We start from the raw sequence: 23,423 nt of genomic DNA, 5'->3' as shown, positions 1-23,423 counted from the left end.
AGAAGTGTGGTGCTGCATTCCTGATTGTACTATCCTTCTGACAAAACATTAATCACTTGTCAGACTATTTTTTTTTTTTTTAGTTTTTATTGGAGGGTCCAAACATTTATCTTTTGCAGGTTATTGGGTTGAGGTTGTTAGAATTTGTACTGGTAGCTTTCTTTTTTCCATTTGTATGACCTTGTAGGATTTGTGGTATGCATTTTCAGTGTTTTGAAATGATTATGTTTCAACACCTATTTATGCAAGTTCTCGAAGGATGCTGACAAAGACAACTGGTTACATAAAGAGAAGTTAACTTAAATATAGCTGTTAAAAAGTTATGCAAAAGAAGCATTCCCTACAGGACAGTGAACATTTACACAAGACTCATTACTGAGAGACACAGAGATCTTCACTAGCACTTCTACTGTACAAAAATGTTCTCAAAAGAAAAGCTTCATCTAGAAGCTGAGGGGGACAGCAGGGGGATAGGAAATTATCCAGGTCATTTTTAGTCTCAGACTACAATAAAAGGGAGGCAACAAAAGAAATTTAATTTTCCTTCAGCAGGATAACTTCCCAAAGATCTGAGTCATGGCATTCTCTGTCTTAGAGTAATAAAGCCCAGAATATATATCATATGGCCAAAGTTCAATTAGTAGACACTGGAGTAGCCTGCATGGGGGGGGGGGGGTAATGCCCACCTTCAGGAAAGCGGAAGCTGTTGGTTCACTGGGAAAGACAATGGATTTCTGCACTTGGATAAGCAACACAATCCTGCAGTGGGAAATAGTTTCAAGGAAGCATGCAATTGCCTCTCTACATAACCACCAACAGATGTCACAGCTCTGGCAGTAGGTTAGGGACTTGAAAGCAAAAATCACCAACAGCCATTACAAATGACGGTCTCAATCTTGACACCCAATACTCAACCCTGATGGGAAAAAAATGGCTGATGTAGTATCAGGAGGCTTAGTGGTCAGAATGGGGCCATAAAAAAAAAGATCTGAACCAGAGTAGATGACCCTGCCACTGAATCCATCATACTGGACATGATGTGTAACAAGTAGCACTAATGGCAATGAGTATTCTCAGCCAATATTTCAGAGCCAGTAACTAAAAACAAACACTGAAAGCTTCTCTGCTGCCAGGGGTGTCACTTCTCAGCTGACATCAGAAATGGTGATGACAAGCCCAAGACTAGTACCAGTGATGTGAAAAGGATAAGGTAACCTTGGTCTTGACAGAAAAAGCTGGAAAGGGGGTTCAGATTAGCTAAGTAAGAAAAGGAACAGAATTACAAAAATGTCACAGTTCCTAAATGGTCAATACTGCAAATACAATCAATGAAGAAGAGCCTTAGGACTCTTACATGCAGAACAAGGCAGGAAATTTGCAAACATATCCTTGTAACAACCCTCAGCCCTCCTTTGGGATTCCTGAATGGTTACTGACCAAAGCAGTGAAGACCCATGTTAAATGGTTGCACATGGGGGCCTACTTTACATTATGATATTTTCTCAACAATGTTTTTCCCTTTTTCAAATAGGAAGACTAACAATTCTGCTTATTCTTTCCATCTTTTCTGCCAAAGCATCTAAAAGAGCTTCCTATTAATGATAAACATTTTATTAACATCCTTGTAAAAAATACAAGATACGAGTTTGTCCGCCCTGAAAGCAAGAATATTTGACAACTTGTATCACAATTTTTGACTGCAAATGCAATGGCAAAATAGCAGTAGTGAAATTGTGATCACAGTATTATAAGAAAAATTGATGAAGTCAAAACGGAAGTAAAACTAATTGGAGACAATAAAATAAAAATGGCTTAGAAAGCCCTTCTCTGTCAGAAGTAGCAGGTTACATTGCCCAAGAAGGAAAGAAATGTTTAAGAAAAAGAGGATACACACCACCCACTCCTTACGGGTTGGTTCCATTAGGTCATCTATAGGTTAATCATAAGAGAGAGAGAGAGAAAGAAGGCAGCCCTAAAAGGATCCCCTCATCACTAATGTAAAACAAACAGCAGTTCCAAGAGCACTGCTAGTGGCGAACATTAATAAAGATACAAAATTCTGTTAAGTAATAAGAGAAAAAATTCCTTAGCTCAAACTAAAACTAAACTCTATACAACAATACTTCAAGAAAGCCTGGATGTACTCCTGTATGAGCCCAGGCTGAGGTATTCCCATACCTTTTTCTAACTTTACTCTATCCCCACTACTAAACGCACCCTCCCCTCCTTCTACACATACTCCCCTGATTTACACTCATACCTTTTCCACATCTTTTCCTACTATCCCCCTCTATCACTCCCTATCCTTCTCTACTTGTACTATCCTACTTCTTCACCAATATAATCTGTTGCCATATTTCATGACTTCTAGAATATAAATAATCATAATGATAATCATCTATTATGTAAATAATGCTGCATCTTCCTATTATTGATAATTCCTACCTTTCAGGACCCACTGATAGTTTTACTTTCTCTTGCAATCTGCAGAGCTCTGCTCCCTGCTCCGTTTGTCCTCGCTATGCTTGGGCTCCCTTTCACAACCCTATCCTACTCCCATTCCCACCAAGTCCTGCTTTCACTACATTTATAACTACCTCCACCAGGCCACTCCCTCTGCAACTCCTCCCCTTTCTCCCTCCTATACTTATCACACTCTGAACTCATCCCATCAACCTCACACCCCTCTACATCACCACTCTACAGCAATCTCCCCCCTCTTACTCCACCCCATCTCAATTACACGTCCTTTCACTAAACACTTCATTCAACACCTCATTCCAACAAACTACTGTCTAGCACTACACTAGACATCACCCACCCAGCACACTCCCAACTTGCACTTCAATCCCAGCATACAGCATCTAACTATTCACACCCTCCCTCTTCCCTCCTTACACATCCCTAAATATCACCAAAATCCTCTCTTCTCCTCTACCGTTCACTTCTTTTCTCTACCTTTCTCACATTACTCCTGCGACATCCAAGTGCCTCAGGCAACCTCCACCTACTATTCTCATTTCTTTCTCCTACTCTCGCACTACCTTGTATCCCACTCATAGTCTCTCAGTTAAACCAGCAACTTCTTAAACTCCTACTACTTACCAGCTACTGCTACCCAACTACTAAAAATGCTCCTTCAACTCACTCTCACACCTTCTTATTCTCTCATTCTTCCTATCCTACTACCACACTCACTTATACTCCATCCACCTATCACCTACCGCCTCTTACCATCCCCCCACATATTCATTCACATGTCTCTTTCAACATTTCTCCATCACTCTTCCACATGTCTAACACACACACACACACACACACTCCCCTTTTAAAATCAAAATTGCCCCATACATCTCTTATCACACAAAAACTAAGCAGAAATACCACTTCCAGCACCTCCCACCTTTTACATCCCAACCACATACTACTACTCTGAATAGATATTCACCCTAACCCTGGACCTCCCGGGTCCCTATCAGCATCTTGAACGCTGACAATATCGAATTTGATATTGTCGCATCGTGAAGGACGAAAGGGCAGAACGTCGAATGGGTAAACTGAATTCTCCATAAGGGGAGATTTCCGTTTATCTCAATGTACTGCGGTCTCAGAGTTGGTATATTTAAGTAGCGGGGGGGCTTGCCCCCCCCCCCCCGCCTATACCAGTTACTTATTTTTTGGCTTGTTTTTTTACTTTTAGCAGCATTCAAAAATTGGATAGTTCGATCATGCCAGTTCGACATTTAGTGATTCGAACTATTCAATTTTCGAAATGCTGATATAGACACGGACCTCCCTCCACCCCCCCTGACAAACTGGGTCTGTATTATGAGATCAAAAATTCAGGTACTCTAACAGGTATTCAGGTAGGTACATAAAGCTCGATTTCTTAATGTTGAAACCTAAAAACCACGAATAGCCACTTCTACACACGGAAAGAATTAGCTTGGCCATATAAAACAAAACAAACTTTAAACCCAAATTAAGTGGGGGGCTTCACCCTCCACACTCCCTCTAACTAAATATACCAACTCTGAGATCGTTCTTAACTGGAGAAAAGGGCAAACTCCACATAATGTCCAAGCAAATTTTTTTCTCTGATGAAAAATTCGCGGAAGTGGCCATTCGCGGTTTTCAGCTTTCACCATTTACAGATTGAGCTTTAGGTATTCAAGTACCTGAAGTTTCGATCTTGTAATATAAACCCCTACAAACCATACCACCCAACATACAGCACATCACTCAAACTCACTTACAAAAAAACTTTACTCTATACTCACTCAATATACACAGCATCATGAACAAAATAACGAATTCCATTCTTGGATGGCCCAGTACTCCCCAGACATAATTTTTATCACTGAAACATGACTTAAACCCCATATCCCTGATAACTCTTTCCTCCCCACAGTCTACAACATACCTCGTCTTCACTGTCCAAACAAAAAAGGTGGTGGAGTTGCCATCCTATACTCTGATCACTTGAACTTATCCCCTCTCCCAAACCCTTCACCCTCATTTCACCTAGCAGAGCTCTTAATGTAGGTACTAGGCTATCGGCCCAAGGGCCTTCGTAAGCCTAGCCAGCAAGGTACCATAGCTTACACCACCCAAGAAAGTTATTTTCCTGTGCCACTGTCCAGCAGAGACACAGAAGTGATCCCCGGGGTGTATTTCCTATTTCCCATCCACTCATCAAGATTTTTCTTGAAGAGTGCTAATGAAGAATTTTGCTTGACATAGATGGGTAGCTTGTTCCAGAGTATAGGAAGTCTCTGGGACAGGAATCTATCCCTCCAGCATGTCCTGTTTATTGTGATGACAAGGTTTAGGTCCTTAGAGCATGTAGCTTGGAGGGACTGGGATTTCTTTATGTGTAGCATGAACAGCTCTGGTTTTGACATAGCATTATATGTTAGGCAGAAATCACCTCAGAGTAGGCGATATGCTACGGAGTAAAGCTGGAGTTTTTTTGAGGCTAATGAAGAACTTTGCTTGACACAGATGGGTAGCTTGTTCCAGAGTATAGGAAGTCTCTGGGACAGGAATCTATCCCTCCAGCATGTCCTGTTTATTGTGATGACAAGGTTTAGGTCCCTAGAGCATGTAGCTTGGAGGGACTGGGATTTCTTTATGTGTAGCATGTCCAACAGCTCTTGTTTTGACATAGCATTATATGTTAGGCAGAGATCACCTCAGAGTAGGCGATATGCTACCGAGTAAAGCTGGAGTTTTTTTGAGGCGGTAATGTGGGGCATTTGTTTGAGGCCAGTAATCCTCTTTGTGAGGTACTTCTGTGGCCTTTCCTGCTGCTGCAAATGTCTTGTGAGGTACATTCCAAAAGGGGCATTGTACTCTATAATGGGTCTAATGTGTGACAAGTAGAGAGGAACAATGACCTCTTTTTTTCCTGGATGAGAATCCTTTTATGAGGTGTGCCACATAGGACTTCCTGACTACTGTGGCGATGTGACTATCAAAATGAGAGACTACTGTCCGCCTGGGTCCCAAGGTATCTTATCACGCATTTGGTGTTAAGTAGATTGCTGCCTATGTGGTAGTTCATAGGTACAGAGTTTTTACCAAAGGGGATGACACTGCACTTTTTGGCACTGAGCTTTAGGCCATGGCTCTGACACCAGGCATCTGTCTCAGTGAGGCACTTCTGTAGGATGTCCACATCACTTGGGGACGACTATGGCTCCTAGTTTGTAGTCATCTGCGAACTTTGTCAGCCAGAGGCATTCTGTGTTAGCCTGTACTTCAGAGAAGTAGATACCAAACAGGAGAGTTCCCAGGACAGAACCCTGTGGCACTCCACTTGTCACTGCCTTGAGGTTAGATTTGGAGTCTGCAACTTTTACAGTGTGGGTTCTGTCAGTGAGCCAGTTGGCAACCCATCTTGTGACGTAGGGATTTATACCTAGTTTAGTGAGTTTAGCTATAATTCCAGAATGGGGGATGGTGTCTAAAGCCTTGGCGAGTTCAAGATAGGCTGTGTGAACCACCATACCCTCATCCACGGCTTTGGTGACTGCCTCAAAGTCGTCGATCAGGTTCAGGAGGCATGATCTGCTTTTCACAAACCCGAACTGGGTGGAATCCAGAGTTTAGAGGTTACCAATGTCTTTGTTTATGAGTTCCATGATGATACGTTCCATGGCCTTGCAGACCAGGCTCGTCAGGCTAATAGGTCGATAGTTCCCGGGATCAGTGGTGGCTCCCCCTTTGTGGAGTGGGATAACTGTTGCTGTGCGCTATTCAGTGGGCACAAAGCCTGATGCGAGGCTATTATTGAACATGGTGCTTAAGTGGGGAGCCAGTTCATTCTGACGTTCGTGTAAAACGCAGCCTGGGATGTTGTCCGGTCCCATGGTTGCTGTGTTTTTGGCTTTAGAGAGTGCAGCTTTTACCTGCGTAGTTGTGATTACAGGGACTCTGCATTCTTCCTGTACAGATATGGGCCCTTTAGGGGGTGAGAGGGGGGTAAAGTTAGCACTGAACTGATCTGCCAGGATGTTGGCAATATCAGTTGGTTCTGTAATTTTCGTGCCTTTGTGCTGTAACTCAGAGCAGATCTGGGTGTTGCCACCTAGATTCTTGACATAGCTATAGAATGTTTGGTGGTTGTCCTTGGATTTAGTGGCGATTTTGTTTTCGTAGCTAGCTTTGGAGGATCTTATAAGGGATCTCAGCTTCTTACTGAAGCTGACGAGGGAGCTCCTCCACTCATGGGATTTTACTCTCTTTTGCGAGAGTTACTTCCTTCTGTTGTACAGTTTGTTTATGGCAGGGGACCACCAGATTGGCTTCCTTTTTTTGGAGGACATCGTCTTGGTTCTGTTTAGGATAGCACGATCCATGCACTTGTGTAAGTGCTTATAGAGCGCATTTGTGTAGGATTCAGCAGTTGTAAATGTATTGTCCATTTGCATGGGTGTCATGAAGTTCACATGAAGTTGGCTGTGGAGAAATTTTCTATTGTGGTTTCCTTAATGGGGGGGGGGGGGGGGGTTGGGGTGGGATGTGGATATCAAAGGGTGATAAGCTTATGGTCGGATCAGACCAACGAGGAGTTGACTTCAGGTGTGGAACACCAGTCACTCATGTTGGTAATGACAAGGTCTAGGATACTGTAGCCCCTGGTGGGGGTGTGGATAAGTTGATCTAGGGCATTGGAGTTTATGAATTCCAGAAAGCATTGAGCTAAGAAGTTGGTACATAAGTAGTTTTCCCAGTTAATGGTGGGGTAGTTGAAGTAACCCATTATTAGGGTGTTTGGTAATATGCATAACTCGCAGTGACATCATTCCCTTATTAGAACAAACCCTATCATGGCCCTCACTAAACATACCCAACAAAACCATTCTTCTAGGAGATGTCAACATTAACTGGTCATCTCTAACCCCTACCTCTTTCACCTCTTACCTAAACTTACATGGATTCACATAACTAATCTCTACCTCCTCACACTTTAACAAGGCAACTAACTCTTTCTATTATAGACTGGATTACTAGTCACTAATCCCAACTTTTACCCCCACCCAAAAACTCTTCCTGACTCCACATTAGTGACCACTCACCTACTTGTATCCAGAGATTTTCCCCTCACCAGCACAGGGCGCACAAATTTAAAGACTGTCATAGCCTCTCCTATTTCAACCATAACATATTCAATAAAATGCTCTCCTCTATAAAGTGGTCCTTTCTGTCAACCCTACATCTAGATGAAGCAGTCCAAAAATTCATCATCATATTTTTAAACATCTTCGGCTCCCTTGCCCTCCCAGCAAAACTAAAGTTAAATCACTCAGCCCCCTCTGGCTAACACAATCCACGAGCACTCTCTTGCACAAATGAGATAATGCTGTAAAGTCTGGATAAAAACAATCTCCCTCCCACCTACAGACCTATAAAAAAAAAAAAAAAAAAAAAAAACTTTCTTTGTAACCTTGTTAAATAACCAGTTAATATCAATAAGAAAAACTTCTACCTTAATAACCAGATTGCACATAACAAAAACCAAACAAAAATTCTGGGACAATATCAATCAAATCCTCCACCCAGGAAACCCCACAACACCTAACCCTTCCTAAAATATATAGCAAAACAGGTGCCATTCTAAATTCCTATTTCACAGACTCCATAAATAAATTTATACCAATGTCCAATTCACCTATCTCCACTAACCACCCCCCCCCCACCACCAAACACCATACCTACACCAAACAGCTCCTTTTCTTTCAAACATGTCGTTACAAACTACATCAAATGTCTCCTATTCAAGCTTAAACCTTGTTCTCCCTCTGCTGACAAAATTCCCCATTTTACCTTAAGGAATCCACAGTTCCCTCCCTCACCTTGGAAAAAATCTACACCATACCCCATTCTACAAAGGAGGAAATTCCACTGAACTTACTAACTACTGACCTATAGTTATACTCTTTCCCCCCCTATCAAAAAAAAAACATTTCTACACATGGAATTAACTTAACTACCTACTCCAGACTAACCTCCTTTCCCCAACCCAACACAGCTTTCATCCCAACCACACAATACCTCCCACTGCCCTCATCTCCTTTACACACACTATACCCCTTGGCCTGAGATAACAACAAACTTGCTTCCTGTCTCTTCTTAGACCTCGCTAAAGCCTCTGACACTATCGCTCACACTAAATTCCTTTCTAAACTGCCTGAACTTAACCTCTCAAACCCCACCATTACCTGGTTCTTCAGCTACCTCTCAGAGAGACAGAATCTGTCAAATGCAACTCCACACTTTCTCCCTTCCTCCCCATCAAAATGGGTGTCCCCCAAAGCTCAATGCTTAATCCATTACTGTTCAAAATATTCACTAATCTTCTCTCTACATCCTGTCCTCAATCAACCCTCATTAAACACGAGGACAACTCTACCACCATCCCTACCTCCAAAACCCTTTCTGACATGTACACTCTCACCCAAAACTCCTTCAACTCTTGAAAAATGGCTTACTAATAAACTAATTCTCAGTCCCTAAAAGAACAAACTCCTGCTATTTCTCCCAAAAACACAACCACCAAATCCAACTTCACTTAACACTCCCAACAATGTGGAAACTCACTCACACCAAACTTCTAGGAGCCATAATAGATGATTAACTAAAATTTGACCTACATGTTCAACACTGTGTATATACAGTTCCCCTTCCAAACATCTAATTCTCATAACATCAAAACTCAAATCACTGAGACCATAACATCGAAAACCCAAAACACTGAAAACTCAACATCTAATTTCATAACACTGAAAATGTATAAAATTGGGAAGTGCATCTTCAAACATGTAAATGTTATAGTTTAATCTGTTAATATTCTGATATCACTATAAAATGTAGTTTTTATTTATATAGTGTAGGAATTTATACTATTTATATAGTGTTTTACTTTTCCAATCTGTACATGTTTTTAGGCCATACTGGTAAGAGAGACATAATGTGTACAAGCTGTACGGTGATTGCAATACAGCGGGGTTAGGAAATTATCTTTTTTCCACTGTAGTGCGATCTCGGAGTAGGTAAACTTAATTTACAGGGGGTGTGGGGGGTGCAGGGGGGGGGGCTTGCCCTCCATGCAGAAACATAGTAAAAAAGTGTATATGTATACAAATACGTATACAATAGGGATATGTTTTGTACATGACAAGTCATTTATTTTAATGTAAGCTAATAATTTAAAAGTTTTATGCATTTTTATTATTGGATAGCTTTACTTGTGATGTTATCATTTAAACATATAAACTAAGTTAGTTAAAGATGGCCCACATCTGATGAAGTGTATCAAACGAAAACAGAGAGTTTAAAACATTTATGTGTTACTGCATGTGGTTCTGCAACTGCTTGGAATTCCCTTAATAAACGAGTGTTCACAGAAGAATGTATCCATGGCTTTATTGCTTCGCCTGACAGTGGTACTGTTGTGGATTACTAGTTTTGTGCTTTTCGTACCTACTTGCTTTCTGTTTCTGGGAATTAATAGTAAAAAGTGTGTTTGTTAGTTTAGTGTTGTTATAGGTGTAGGGGATGTTATTTACATCTGCTTTGTAGTTTTCGATGTTGTGATGCAAAGTTTCAGTGTTCTGAGTTTTCAGTGTTTTGGGTTTTCGATGTTATGGTCTCAATGTTTTGAGATTCGATGTTATGGAAATTAGATGTCTTAAAGTAGAAAGTACAGTTTTGTACCTACCATAAATGTAGATGTCCGATAGGTATGCATCTGCAGTCATCACATATGGGTTGTCCTGCCTCAGGCAGCCCTTCGGTCGGCCGGATTCCAAAGTCTGGGTCCGGCGTCGGCTGATGTCGCCTTCCCGACGCCAGAGCGCCTGGGTATAAAAGCGTCAGCCGACGCCATCTTCCTCAGTTTTTCTTGCCCCAGATGCCAGGTGCCCTCTAAGGAAGGCTAAATTTGGAGAAATGCAATCAAAATCCAAACATGCACAATAATACATATATATATAACAACAAATACACCATAACAGATTCCCCCAGCTAGCTATTAGAGGGGTAAGTACCCAAGAATACCACAGAGGGGAAGGAGGGAGGGAAAACCTGACTGCAGATGCATACCTATCGGACATCTACATTTATGGTAGGTACAAAACTGTACTATGTCCTTCAAGGATGCATCTGCAGTCATCACATATGGGTAGAATACCATAGCCAATCTGGGGGTGGAGGAACTAAGAAAAGGATGGTGTAGCTAAGATACCCTGCAGGACAGCCGTAGCAAAACCTGCTCTGGATCTGGAATATATGAAGACAAAATACTGCTTGGAACCACCACGAAGAAAGTAAAAATCTTGTTTTATTTAGTAAAAACGAGCGCTTTCACGCACACAGGTGCGCTTCATCAGGTTACAATTTTTACATAGAAGTTTCCCATTTATATATAAAAAGCGTCATCAATTATCCAATTAATTAATGAGGAATCGATGCAGTTAAAGTAACCGCCAGTCTATAACATCTCTTGGTAAATGCAGTAAAATGTGTAAACACTCCTCATCCTTACATTAAAATACTAAGATATATACAACATCTAATTAATAATATGACATAAGTCAATAACTTAAATAATATTTAAAAAGCACTCATATTTACATTTGCAATTTCATTTGAACATCTAAATCGGATTGAAATCCTTTAGACAAATTTGTTGCATCAAGTTGAATCCAACAGGGAAAGTAATATTTCTCTTTGTAATTCATCATCGCTCCAAGGCTATGTTCATTAAATAAATATATATATGTCGATGCTGCGCAAAAATGTAAATTTAATATATTTTTTCTTTCATCAAGCGTTATTAAAACATGCTAATTAACATTTTTCGCGTCAGCCAGATGCAATACATCCAACGGACCTTTATCTAAATGCCCAGTATCTAAAAATCAAATCACCGGCAGCCATAAGTATAATATATATGGTCCGAGATGTTCTTACCAGCCATTACGGCAAAATTAAACCGGAACATTATATACAGCGTTCCAAACATATACGCATTTCATGGTGTTTATATTTCAGTAGTGCATTTCAATTACCTATGATACTATATAGTTACCTGTTAAAATCAGAAGATACTGTTCGCTAGCATATGCTAGTCTAACAATTCAGGTTACTATAAATAATTGTGGGTCTGGAATATAAAGGTAAATTGTAATGCTTGGCAAATGTATGCACGGAGCTCCATGTGGCAGCTTCTAAAATGTCCTTGGTAGCCACCCCTCTTAAGAAGGCTGTGGAGGTGGCTGTGGCTCTCGTGGAATGAGGTCTAATGTTAGTTGGTACAGTCTTTCCATGAAAGGAGTAACAAAAGCGAATGCAATTTCTTATCCATTTTGAAATTGTCTGTTTGGAAATTGCTTTTCCTTGAGTACCAGGGGCATATGCTACCAACAGCTGGTCAGCTTTTCTGAAACCTTTAGTTCTGTCCAAGTAGTAGTGCAACTGTCTGTGAATGTCCAGGGTGTGCAGAAGTCTCTCCCCTTTGTTTTGTGGATTTGGGAAGAAGGTAGGCAAGTGAATGGCTTGGTTTAATGAAACCCTGGATACCACCTTTGGCATAAATGTAGGATTAGTTCTCAATGAAACTCTGTCCTGATGAAAAATAATGAATGGCTGTACTGCCATCAGGGCCTGCAACTCCGAAACTCTTCTTGCTGAGGTTATGGCCAGAAGGAAGGCAGTCTTCCATGAAAGGTACTGTAGATCTGCAGATGCTGCTGGTTCAAAGGGAGGCAGCGTTAGTTTTTCCAACACGAAGTTAAGGTCCCAAGCAGGTAGAGGTGGTTTCTGAGGAGGTTTGATGTTTTTGATTCCTCTTAGAAACTGTCTTAGGAGAGGATGAGAGAAGACAGGTGGATCAGTATTGTACTCTGCTGAAATTGCTGAAGCATGAATTTTAATAGAAGAGTAAGACAGACCATTGTGGAACATTTCTGCCAAATATTCCAGGATATGTGCCATGTTCATCACTGTCGCACCTAGGCCCTTTGTGGAGTTCCAAATGAGAAATCTTTTCCATTTTGCTGAATATGCCTTTCTTGTGGAAGGGCGGCGATCTTCCAAAATTATATCCTTCACTCTCTGGGATAGCTTATCCTGAGGAGGAGTCAAGGTATTCTCCAGGCTGTTAGTTGCAAGGTTTTCTGGTTGGAATGTAGAGTTTTGTATCTGTGCTGTGTCAGTAGAAGTGGCCATAGAGGAAGAGGCCATGGTTTCGTACATGACATGTTCCTTAGCAGTGGGTACCAGTGCTGTCTTGGCCAGTCCGGAGCTATCAGAATTACTTTAGGCTGCTTTGTCCTGATCTTCAGTAACACCTTGGTCATTAATGGGATAGGTGGAAATGCATACACTGTTAGATTTCTCCAACTGAAAGAGAGGGCGTCCACTTTCCACGCTTGTGGGTGGTATGTCCTTGAGCAGAATTTCTTCAGCTGATGATTGTGTGGAGATGCAAATAGGTCTATGTCCGGCCTCCCCCAAGATTGTGTTATCTGTAGGAAGATGTCTGGGTGCAGCATCCATTCGTGAGCATCGATGATATTTCTGCTTAAGCTGTCCGCCAGTGTATTGTCTTTCCCTGGCACAAACTGAGCTTACAGCTGTATATTGAGTTTCAAGGAAAGATCCCATAGTTTCATTGCCAGTCTGCAAAGAGGGTAGGAATGGGTACCTCCTTGCTTGTTTATGTACCACATAACTGTGGTGTTGTCTGTCCTTATTAGTAGGTGGCCTTGATGCAGAAAGAGTTTGAAGGCCTCGATTGCATGTATCACTGCTAGCATTTCTTTTTGATTTATGTGCATGCGTAGCTCCTTTTGTGACCACTGTCCTTGAATACCTCTGCCCTCCATGTGTGCTCCCCAACCTAGGTCTGAAGCATCCCTTGTAATAGTTTGGGAGGTTTTTGGCTTTGTGAAGGGCAACCCCCCGTTGGACTGGCTGGCCTGAGCCCACCACAGAAATTCCTTTTGAAGGCATGGAATGAGTGGGATTAGGGCTTCTAAACTGTGACTGTGCTGAGTCCATAAACTCCTTAGGTACCACTGTAGCTTTCTCATATGTAGCCTTGCTTGTGGGATCAAAAGAATACAGGATGCCATGTAACCCAGGGCCTGCAGGATTTTCCTTGCATTCAGCTGGGTTTGTCTTGTCAGATTCTTGAAGTAATCCGGTAGTTGTCTGTTTTTCTTCTGTGAGATAAGCCATTTGGGTGGTTGTGTCTAGATCCGCACCCAAAAAGGTTATTCTTTGGGATGGAACAAGTCTTGATTTGCACATGTTGACTGTATATCCCAAGGCCTGCAGAAGATTGATGGCATAATTTAAGTCCTTTACCAAAGTTTGCTGGCTGTCCGCTTGTATAAGGCAGTCGTCCAGATATGGGTATATTTGAATCCCCTGAAGTCTGCAGTGTGCTATTACTGATGCCAGGCATTTCGTGAATACTCTGGGCGCAGTAGATAAGCCAAAGGGCAATGCTGAGAATTGATAATGCTCTGACCCTGCAAGAAATCTGAGGTGTCTTCTGCAACTTTGTCTGATAGGGACATGCAGGTATGCCTCCTTGAGGTCTAGAGTCACCAGCCAAGACCCCTTGCCCAGCATGGGAAGGAGTTGCTGTACAGTCAGCATTTTGAATTTTGGCACAATGAGATAAGTATTCAGTGCGGACAAGTCGAGAATTGGTCTCCATTGATTTTCTTTTCTTGGAACAAGGAATAGTCTGGAGTAAAATCCTTGGCCTTGTTCTGAAAGAGGAACTTTTTCTATGGCTTTTATTTGTAGCAAGCTTGAGATTTGTTTCAAAGCCTCTGCCCTTTGATTTGGTGGTAGACCGGGCATGCCTTTTCTTTTTGGCAATGTGTGGAAATGGAACCTGTATCCGTTGTCTATTATTTGCAGTGTCCATTTGTCTTTTGTAATGCTGTGCCAATTTTTTGAGAATAAAGAAAGCTTTCCACCCAAAGGTGCTTCTAATTGAGCCCTGGTTGGCGGAGTCAAAGCAAAGTCAATGAGTTTGTCCATGTGCAGCAGTTGCAGGTCCTGCACTACCTGTCTGGTTTGGAGGTTGCCATTGATGGCCTCTGTAGGAGCCCCTAGCTTGCCCTCTACCTCTGGCACGCCTTTTCCTTCCTCTCTGAAATCTTTCTGTGTCCTGAAAGGACCAATTCTTGGAAGGCTGAATCTTGGTGGTTGGACTTGAAGAAAATCCTTAACTGTTTGTACAGATTTTGCCTTTTCCTCAAATTTCTTTAGGACCTCTTGAGCAGTGGAACCAAATAACTTTTGCTTTTCCAGTGGAGCATCCAAAAGCTTAGCTTTAACATGGTCTGGCAGAGATTGTTCCTTCAGCCAAGCATGCCTACGTATGACTACACCTGTCATTGCTGACCTACATGAAGCTTCCAATGCATCATAACCACACTGCAAAAAATGGTTGCTAACCTGCTGGGGATTATGTACCAGATCCTGAAGGGATTTACTATCAAGGGGTTCAGTTAGAAGACAGTTTCTTATGCATTTCTTCTAACAAATACTCTTGGTACTGTATCATATGAAATTGACAATTTAATGCCCTCATGGAAAGAGTGGCAGAAGTATACACTTTTTTACCCCATCTCTCTAAAGCCCTGGACTCCTTTGCAGAGGGGAGTGGGTTCTTAGTAACAGCTGCAACTCCTTTAGGGCCCTGGGAAATAGTTTCAGGATCAGCAGAGTGGGCCTTGTAAAGAAAATTATGCAAGTCCGGGACCCTGTAATACCTACCAGGTTTAACAGGAGCTGGAGGCAGAGTGTCAGGAGTCATACTAGAGTCAGAGTACACATCATCAATGACATTTAAAACAGGAGGAATAGCCAAAGGTCTATGTTGAGGTAAATGAAGAAAAGTTCTTAGTCTTTTTCTGGAATCAGAATATTCCTGGCCCTGCCATTTGAAATGCTCTCTCATAGAATGAAGGGTCTCCCCAAAGGAAAGCTCTTCAGGAGGGGAGGCTGAGGGGATAGATTCCTCTGCATCCGAATCCTCGTAGGCTGAAAAAGCCTCCTCCTGGTAGTCAGAGTGATCCGAGCCATCAGAAGCCTCCTCTGAGGAGAGGGGATCAGGGGGATCTACCCTGGGCCTTTTGTCTAGAGGAGGTTGGAAGCCCCTGTCCGGATGGGGCTGAGAGCCCCTGATTAAAGAGATAAGGTCCTCTGCCAAGGTTAGGATCTGGGAACTAGAAGAGGGTCCCTGAGGAATAACCCTGGGAGGCATGGCTTTAGTGTGCTTAGCAGCTTTAGCCTTGGTGAAGGCCTTAATGGACATGGATGCAGGAGGCCTGGCTGCACCACGTGCTGGTGTAGCTTTGTCTAGTGGTATGGTGTCGGAAGCTTCCAAAACACCAGTCTCTGAAGGCAATTCCATAACCGACTCGGCAGGAGCCTCAGGGGCCGAGGCTGCCGGTTGTACTGTTTCAGGGTTCGGAAGTTCCAAGGACTCGGTATAAGCCGAGACCGAGACACTAGCGGTAGGCCTAGCCGTGGTTTCAGCCGAAACCGCGGGCCGCGTGTGTCGGTCCTTGTCTTTCCGTTTTTTAGATAAATGTGAAGTCGGGGTCTCCGACGGCATTTTATAAGAAAAACTAGCCCCAAAAAACTCCTCTGCGAACTCCGACCGACGTCTAAGAGTGCGTCGGTTGAAGGAAGCACAGGCTGAACAGGCCGAGACGTCATGGTCTGGGCCTAAGCAGGGGAGGCAGTAAGAGTGGAAATCCTTATGAGGTATTTGTTTCCCACAAGTTAAACAATTATTAACTTTATCTGACATCGGTTGAGGCAAGAAAGAGTCCCCAACGGGGTACTTAGCTTTTGAAGTCTTCGGTTAGCTGAATTACAGGAGCTGGCCGACCGGCACTTGCGAACTGCTTTTGCTTCGGGCACCACACGGCAAGAAAGACTGAGGAAGATGGCGTCGACTGACGCTTTTATACCCCAGACGCTCTGACGTCGGGGAAGGGGCGACATCAGCCGACGCCGGAACCAGATTCGACGGAAGGGCTGCCTGAGGCAGGACAACCCATATGTGATGACTGCAGATGCATCCTTGAAGGACATCTGTGTGTGTGTGTGTGTGTGTGTGTGTGTGTGTGTGTGTGTATATATATATATATATATATATATATGTGTTTACCTTTAAAACCGCAAATTGCACTGGTTCGAGTGCTCATATGAGCGACTCGAAACCCCGAAACTGACAATGTCGACAAACCTACATGTTCAAACAGCAAATCGAACAGCAGATTAGCTGTTTTTCGAACATGAAGTCGGAGAAAAAAAAAGTGTAAAGCAGGGGGGCTGTGCCCCCTACACCCCCAATGTGGGGGGGCTGCACCCCCCCCACACACCCCTACTTTATTATTCTAACTCCAAAACCTCACTACAGTGGGGAAAGGAACCATTTCCCAATCCCCACTATAGTGCAATCCGCCCCTGAATGTCAAATGTGCAATGAGCGAATCTCACTGTGCATTCACTCATTGCACATTCAAACCTTTTTCCGTTTGGTGTTTGCAAACCTTGCCAACTGCCTTTCAGAAATGTAATGTTCGCCCTTCTGCAATACGCGGTTTTAAAGGTAAACCTATATATATATATATATATATATATATATATATATATATATATATATATATATATATATATATACACACACACACACACACACACACACACACACATATATACAAATATTCATCAAAAACTAGGTCTACTCTTACAGGAATAAAAAAAAAAATCCTTACAAAAGATTCTCTTACTCATGCCTACCTCCTACCCAGCCTTCTCTACAGCTCACAAATCCTTACTAACCTGCAATCAGAACTACTACAAAAACATGAAATCACTTACAGCAAAACAGGTTTGCTACAAACCTAACCTGACCCATCACTCTCATCACTGCTACTCCCTTAAGACAGTAAAATTGTTAAGAGTTCCCACACCTACTTCTAACCTTACAACTGCTTGTACTTCAAAACATCCTAAATAAGCCTTCTTCTTGCCCAAACATCTCCTGTGTCATCTCTGTACATACTCCAACAAGAAACCTCAAGAACTCTGATCAACTACTTTTAGACTTATCTTCTTCTATCAGCTTTTTCCCAGTTAGGGGTCACCACAGCGGATCATCTGTCCGCTCATGATTGTCAGTGGAGTTTTTACGGTGTCGAGTTGCCAGCCCAGCGCCCAACCTTCCACAGAAGGCACACACACGCACACACTCACACCTAGGGCCAATTTAGAGTGTCCAATCCACCTACAGCATGCCTTTTGGGATGTGGGAGGAAACCGGAGCACCCGGAGGAAACCCACGCAGCCACAGGGAGGACATGCAGACTCCACACAGAAGGCACCCCAGCCGAGGATCGAACTGGAGAAACTCTTGCTGTGAGGCGGCAACGCTAACAAATCCAAAAGATTTACAGGCCAAAATGTATACAGCTACACCCCAGTCCTTAACTGAAACAGACTCCCTCTGGCCACTCACACAATACCCCACACAATGCAATTCGAAAAAGCTCTCAAAGAACACCTCTTAAACTCCTGAACCTGTCACTGTAAAAATCCACGTTAAATACTACTAGATCTCTGACCGGACAACACAAACCTTGACTCCTAACCTTTCTTAACCCCTCTCACCTCCACTCCTACGTTTTCCTTCTAACCTCACCTTTCCTACTGCCACCTACTGTTCAACCATACTCTCCTTTAACTCCCTCTCATTCAACCTCTTGTACCACCAATTCTCCTTCTATATTCTTTCATAAAATATATTTAAAAAAATGTGTTTTCCTCTACAATGTACTTGAAAATGAGAATTCTGTATTGTATGTATGTAATATGCTTTTTTGTTCTAATGTACCTTGCACTTATGTGGAGCTTTTCTCCTCGGGCCTCCGTTGAAAAAGGGCTCTGGCTTAGTCGGACTCTCCCAGTGAACAAATGTGAAATAAATAATCTATCAGGATTTCCATATAATTTATGCTTGAAACCTATAACTTTATTATGCCTGTTGAGTTTTTATTCTGACAAACTAATGTAAAGTTTTTAAAATTTACTGCTTGAATGTTGTGACTTTATGTCTATCTAGTTTTTCATTCTGTTAACCATATGTATCTGGGGCTTTTCTCCCTGGGTCTCGGCTGAAAATGGGTACAGCATGACCCAGTCGGACTTTCCTAGTACACAGATTACAAATAAATTATTATTGGGCAATAAGGCCCAACAAATTAATTTTCAACTTTGGCTTGCTGTCATGTGCTGCAACTATACAGTGCAACTCACTAATATGACTACAAAATTATCCACTGTCGTAAATAGTCAAAACAGAATCACATACTTCATAAAAAGTTCTTACCATTTTACTTTTCACAAGTTCTTCTATCGCACTAACAAGTTCTGCGGCACTTGGCGTTTCTGAACTAGTGGGGCGCACAGATAATCGAGAAGTTGCCTGTGGAAAAAAGGACAATATAATGTTACTCTTAATTAAACCAATTTTCTTCTGAAGTAAAATGCAAACAGGTGACAGACAAAACAAATCAATGCCTACTAACAGTCATTAAGTGTAGTACGTCACAGATGGTTGCCATCCTTCAAAGTGTGTGTGTATACACAAACTCACATGCAGAAGGTACTGAGAATCTCCATGACAACATGGATTGTTTACCTCCCCACCCAGGAGCGGGGTAAGGCCAGTACCAATATCTTCACAGTTAGGATAACGGCAAGAACATTATGTTCTCATAGGTTCCTGACCCAGAGACTCCCAAGACTCTGGAATAGACTGCCCATACACGTCAAGTAAAGTGCCTCTTTGGCCCTTTTAAAAAGGAACCTTGACGACTGGATGGGAGATCGGAAATTCACCTTGGGGATCACGTCAGTCGCCCTGCTAGACAAGGGATCTAGGGAAGTAAATATTGTGGGAAGAAAAAGCCAGGGAAATGTTATGGCCAGGCTTGTATAGGCCCTAAGGCAGATAGCCTAGTACCAACCTATGAGCCCTCACAGCTGCCCGAAAAATGCCCCCCCTCCAGATAGATCACACCCTAACAAGTGATGAAAGCCATGGGTACAAGAACTAATAGGCCAACCCATGGATGTGCCAGAAAGGCTAGCAAACACAGGACAAAAAAAAAAAAAAAAAAAACGGAAAAATAAGACAAAGGAAATAATTCCATAATGTACCTTAACAGTAGATGCATAAATTAATTTAGGCTTCCCCTGTACTTCTTAATTTTGGAAAAATAATAGTTGTGTAAAATCTTACCATAACCACATACGTCCTTTTCTTCCATGTTTCAGTATTCTAAACATGAGGGATCCTCTGCCTGAGATGACCCAAACATCCGGCCCATATACAAAAGCTGAGCCTGGCTGCTGTATGGTGGGTGGGACGTCACACATAGGTACTATAAACTGTGGGCCATAAATGTGATGTTCGCACCTACAGATCTCAGAAATTAATGCCCCAGTCGGACAATAGTCTAAGGGTAGCTTAATCAGGATACCATCCTGAGGGAAAATGTGGAACAAGAAGAAAAATAAGAGGAGGCAGGGGTCCTAAATGGGAGTAGGAGGGAGGGAGGGACAGGAATACTGCAACAGGGAAGAGAATGACATCTATGGTCATGGTAACATTTTACACAACTATTCCATGTCCTTCAGTTCTCATGTTGCAATTTTCTAAACAAGTGGGAGACCACCAAATCTTAGCATGTGTTATGGGGGGGTGGAAGAGGAGGAACTTTCTATGAATCCATGCAGGATGGCTTTAGCAAAGCACACCTAAGCCCTGGAGATATTCTCCAGCTTGTAATGTAAAGTGAATGTATGGACTGAAGACCATGTGGCTGCCTATCTAATCCTTTGAAAAAGACACTGGATGAGGCCACAGCCCTATTGGAGTGGGCCCTCACAGTGTAAGTAAGGTGTTTTCCATGAAAGGAGTAGCAAAAGGAAATAGTGTTTGAAATCCAAGAAGATATTGTTTGCTCAGATACAGTTTTCCCCACAGCCCTGGGGTGAAAGGATACAAACTGGTTACACTTTCTGATATTCTTAGTTTTATATAGGTAAAATCTAAGTTGTATGTGAACAACAAGGGAATGGAGCACTCTCTCTGTCACTCTGTGGGGAAGGAAAGAACATGGTTAAGTGGATGGACTGATTAAGCAAAAATTCACTGACCACTTTAGGCATGAAGGATGGGATTGGACGAAGGGAGACCCTATCCTTATGAAATATCAGGTATGGTGGGGGTTAGCCATGAGTGCTTGTAGTTCTGAGACCCATCTAGACAAAGTTAGGCATACAAGAAGCACTGTTTTCCAAGTGCACATCTTCACGGTGGCTGTGGCTGCTGGCTCGAAGGGGGCAGTGGTGAGTTTTTCCTAGAATGAAGTTCAGGCCCCAGGGAGGAGGGACAGGATTCCCTGGAGGTCTGATATGAAGTACACCCTTAAGGAAATGTTTCGTCTCTAATCTAGATAACAAAGGTGGACTGAGTGGGTAAGCAAGCAGAGATAACTGCTAAATGGACTTTTCACAGGTGAATATGAAAGTTCAGACTTGAGTTCACACAATAAGAGAAAACTAGAGGTACATCTGCCTGAAAGGGATCTAGTTGTCTGTGAAGACGCCAACTGGAGAATTTTTTTCCACTTGGATAGGCAGGATCTCCTGGTAGTGGGTCTCCTGGCCTCCTGCAGGACAGAAATCATGCCCTCTGAATAAAGGTGTCTAAAAGGCATCAAAAGTTCATCACCCACAGGGTTAGTCTGAGGGTTTGGAGGTGTGGATGGATAAGTGATCCCTTCTGTTGTGTGATGAGGTCCACCTTGTGGGGTACCTTTTGGTGATTGCCCTTGGCTAAAGAAAAAAGTAGGGGGAACCAGTGCTGCCTTAGCCAAAAGGGAATCAACAACAAGATTTTTGGTTTGCCTTTTGAACTTTCAGCGTGACTTTCTGTATGAGGGGGAAGGGGGGAATGCATAAAGAAACATCCACTTCCAGAAGAATGAGAAGGCATCCACCCCTCCAGGTTTGGGGGAGGAGGTTCTTAGGCAGAACAGCTTCAGTTGTCTGTTCTGAGGGAAGGCAAACAGATCTATTTGTGCTGTACCCCACCGTTGGACTATGCCCAGGAAGACATCAATGTGCAACATCCATTCGTGATTCTATGATAATGACCTGCTGACAATCTGCCTGAACACTGGTTTGAGATGGGATGTAAACTGTCTGCAGCGTCACCTTAGCCATTTCCCAAGCTTGGATGGCCAACCTGCAGAACAAGTATGATTTTGTCCCCCCTTGTTTGTTGATATACCATAGGATTGTGGTGTTGTCTGCGGTCCTGGGTGAATGAGGATGTGGAATGCTTTTAGGGCTAGGAAGAGGGCAGTCATTTCCCTGACAATGTCTTTACTCCAAAGACAGGAGTCCCATTGGCCCTGAACATTCAGACCATTCATAGTTGCTCCCCACCTCAAATCTGAAGCATCTGTGTACATCTGTTGTACTACAGGGAGTGATTCTAATGGTGGTCCCAAGTTCAGGTGAATTTGCTGGATCCGCCACAAGATCTCTTTCTTGAGACACAGAAGGAAGGGTATTTGAAACTCTAGTGGGCAGTCGTGTTGGGACAAAACATTCTTCAGGTACTACTGAAATTTTCTCATGTGGAACCTGGCTAGGAGTAACATGGGAAGCATGTCTGCCAGGAGGCGTAGGAACTCCCTGGCCAAAATGCAGCTGGCTAGGAGTAGGTCCTGGAAGTAAGTGGTCAAAGATGTGACCTTTTCTGGTGGAAGAAAGGCCTTCATCAAATCTATTCTTATTCTGCAACCCAGGAACACCTGGTCCTAGGAGGGAGGAAGTTAGGATTTGAGATGGTTGACTGTGAAACCTAGGCCTTCGAGGAGGGAAATTTATTACTTATTTTACAATTTTTGACCGGGAGTGTCCAACTGAGCTCAAGCCCTTTTTCAGCAGAGGCCCAGGGAGTAAAGTTCCAAGATGTACATATAAAATGTTACAATAGCAACAGAGACATTCAACATTAGAATAACACAGAAAATATTTAGCAGGCTACAATCATTAATATAGTAATAGTCAAATTACAGCAATAGAGACACTCAACATTAGAATAACACAATAAATATTTAGGAGGCTACAATCATTAATACAGTAATTGTCAAATTACACAGTACTAAAGTCAAGCAGGATGAGTAACAAATTCAATCATGGGAAGCAAGTAGTAGTGGTTTGACAAGTATATGCTAATCTGGGGTTCTAAGGTCAGAGTATATTTTAAGTTCTTAAGTTTAGGAGTTTATTAGACAGTATAGGAAGTAAGTTGTTCCTGCTGCGTATTGGTTAATCAGTATTAAGTAGGTGGACTGCGGTCAGGGAGGGTGTGAACAGTGTCAGGTCCAGTGTTTTTTTAAGTAGTCTTTGGTGGCTAGCTTAAATTGTTTGGGGTGTGTAAGGTTCCTTATTTCTAGTGGGAGTTTATTCCATGCAATAGAGGGATGGTAGCTATACAAGTTGTAACCAGTCTTAGATTTTGGTTTGTGAACCTTTAATAGGTCTTGGGTTGCACTCCCAAAAAGATGGTTGATGTAGAATGGAGTGTATAATTTGGAGCTGAGATTGGAGTAGCAGGTGAGGTAGTTCGAGCCAGTTCAGGTATGTTGGGGAGAGAGTGTGGTGAGATTTATATGTTTGTTGAGCTGCGAATCTGGATATCATGTGATAGGTGGATTCTAGTTTGGTAAGTAAGGAGGAGCTCAGATTTGAGAGTATTTGGGAATAGTATGTTAAACAAGGTAGAAGATAGG

At 42.5% G+C, this 23,423-nt stretch overlaps 1 protein-coding gene across 1 annotated transcript in view; it reads right to left on the bottom strand.

Moving 5' to 3' along the window:
• The window catches only part of TRIO (trio Rho guanine nucleotide exchange factor), a 5,137,669-nt gene that overhangs the window by 1,949,959 nt on the left and 3,164,287 nt on the right, over positions 1-23,423 (bottom strand). Inside the window, exon 37 of the mRNA XM_044065600.1 lies at positions 18,938-19,033. Coding sequence (XP_043921535.1) covers positions 18,938-19,033 — 96 coding nt within the window. The remainder of the gene's footprint in view (positions 1-18,937; positions 19,034-23,423) is intronic.

Source organism: Protopterus annectens, chromosome 3.part0 (genome assembly GCF_019279795.1).
Source record: "Protopterus annectens isolate FY-2018-M chromosome 3.part0, PAN1.0, whole genome shotgun sequence".
Classification (NCBI taxonomy): Eukaryota; Metazoa; Chordata; order Ceratodontiformes; family Protopteridae; genus Protopterus; species Protopterus annectens.
The sequence above is the reverse complement of the archived record's forward strand: the minus strand, read 5'-3'. Positions and strand labels throughout refer to the sequence as shown.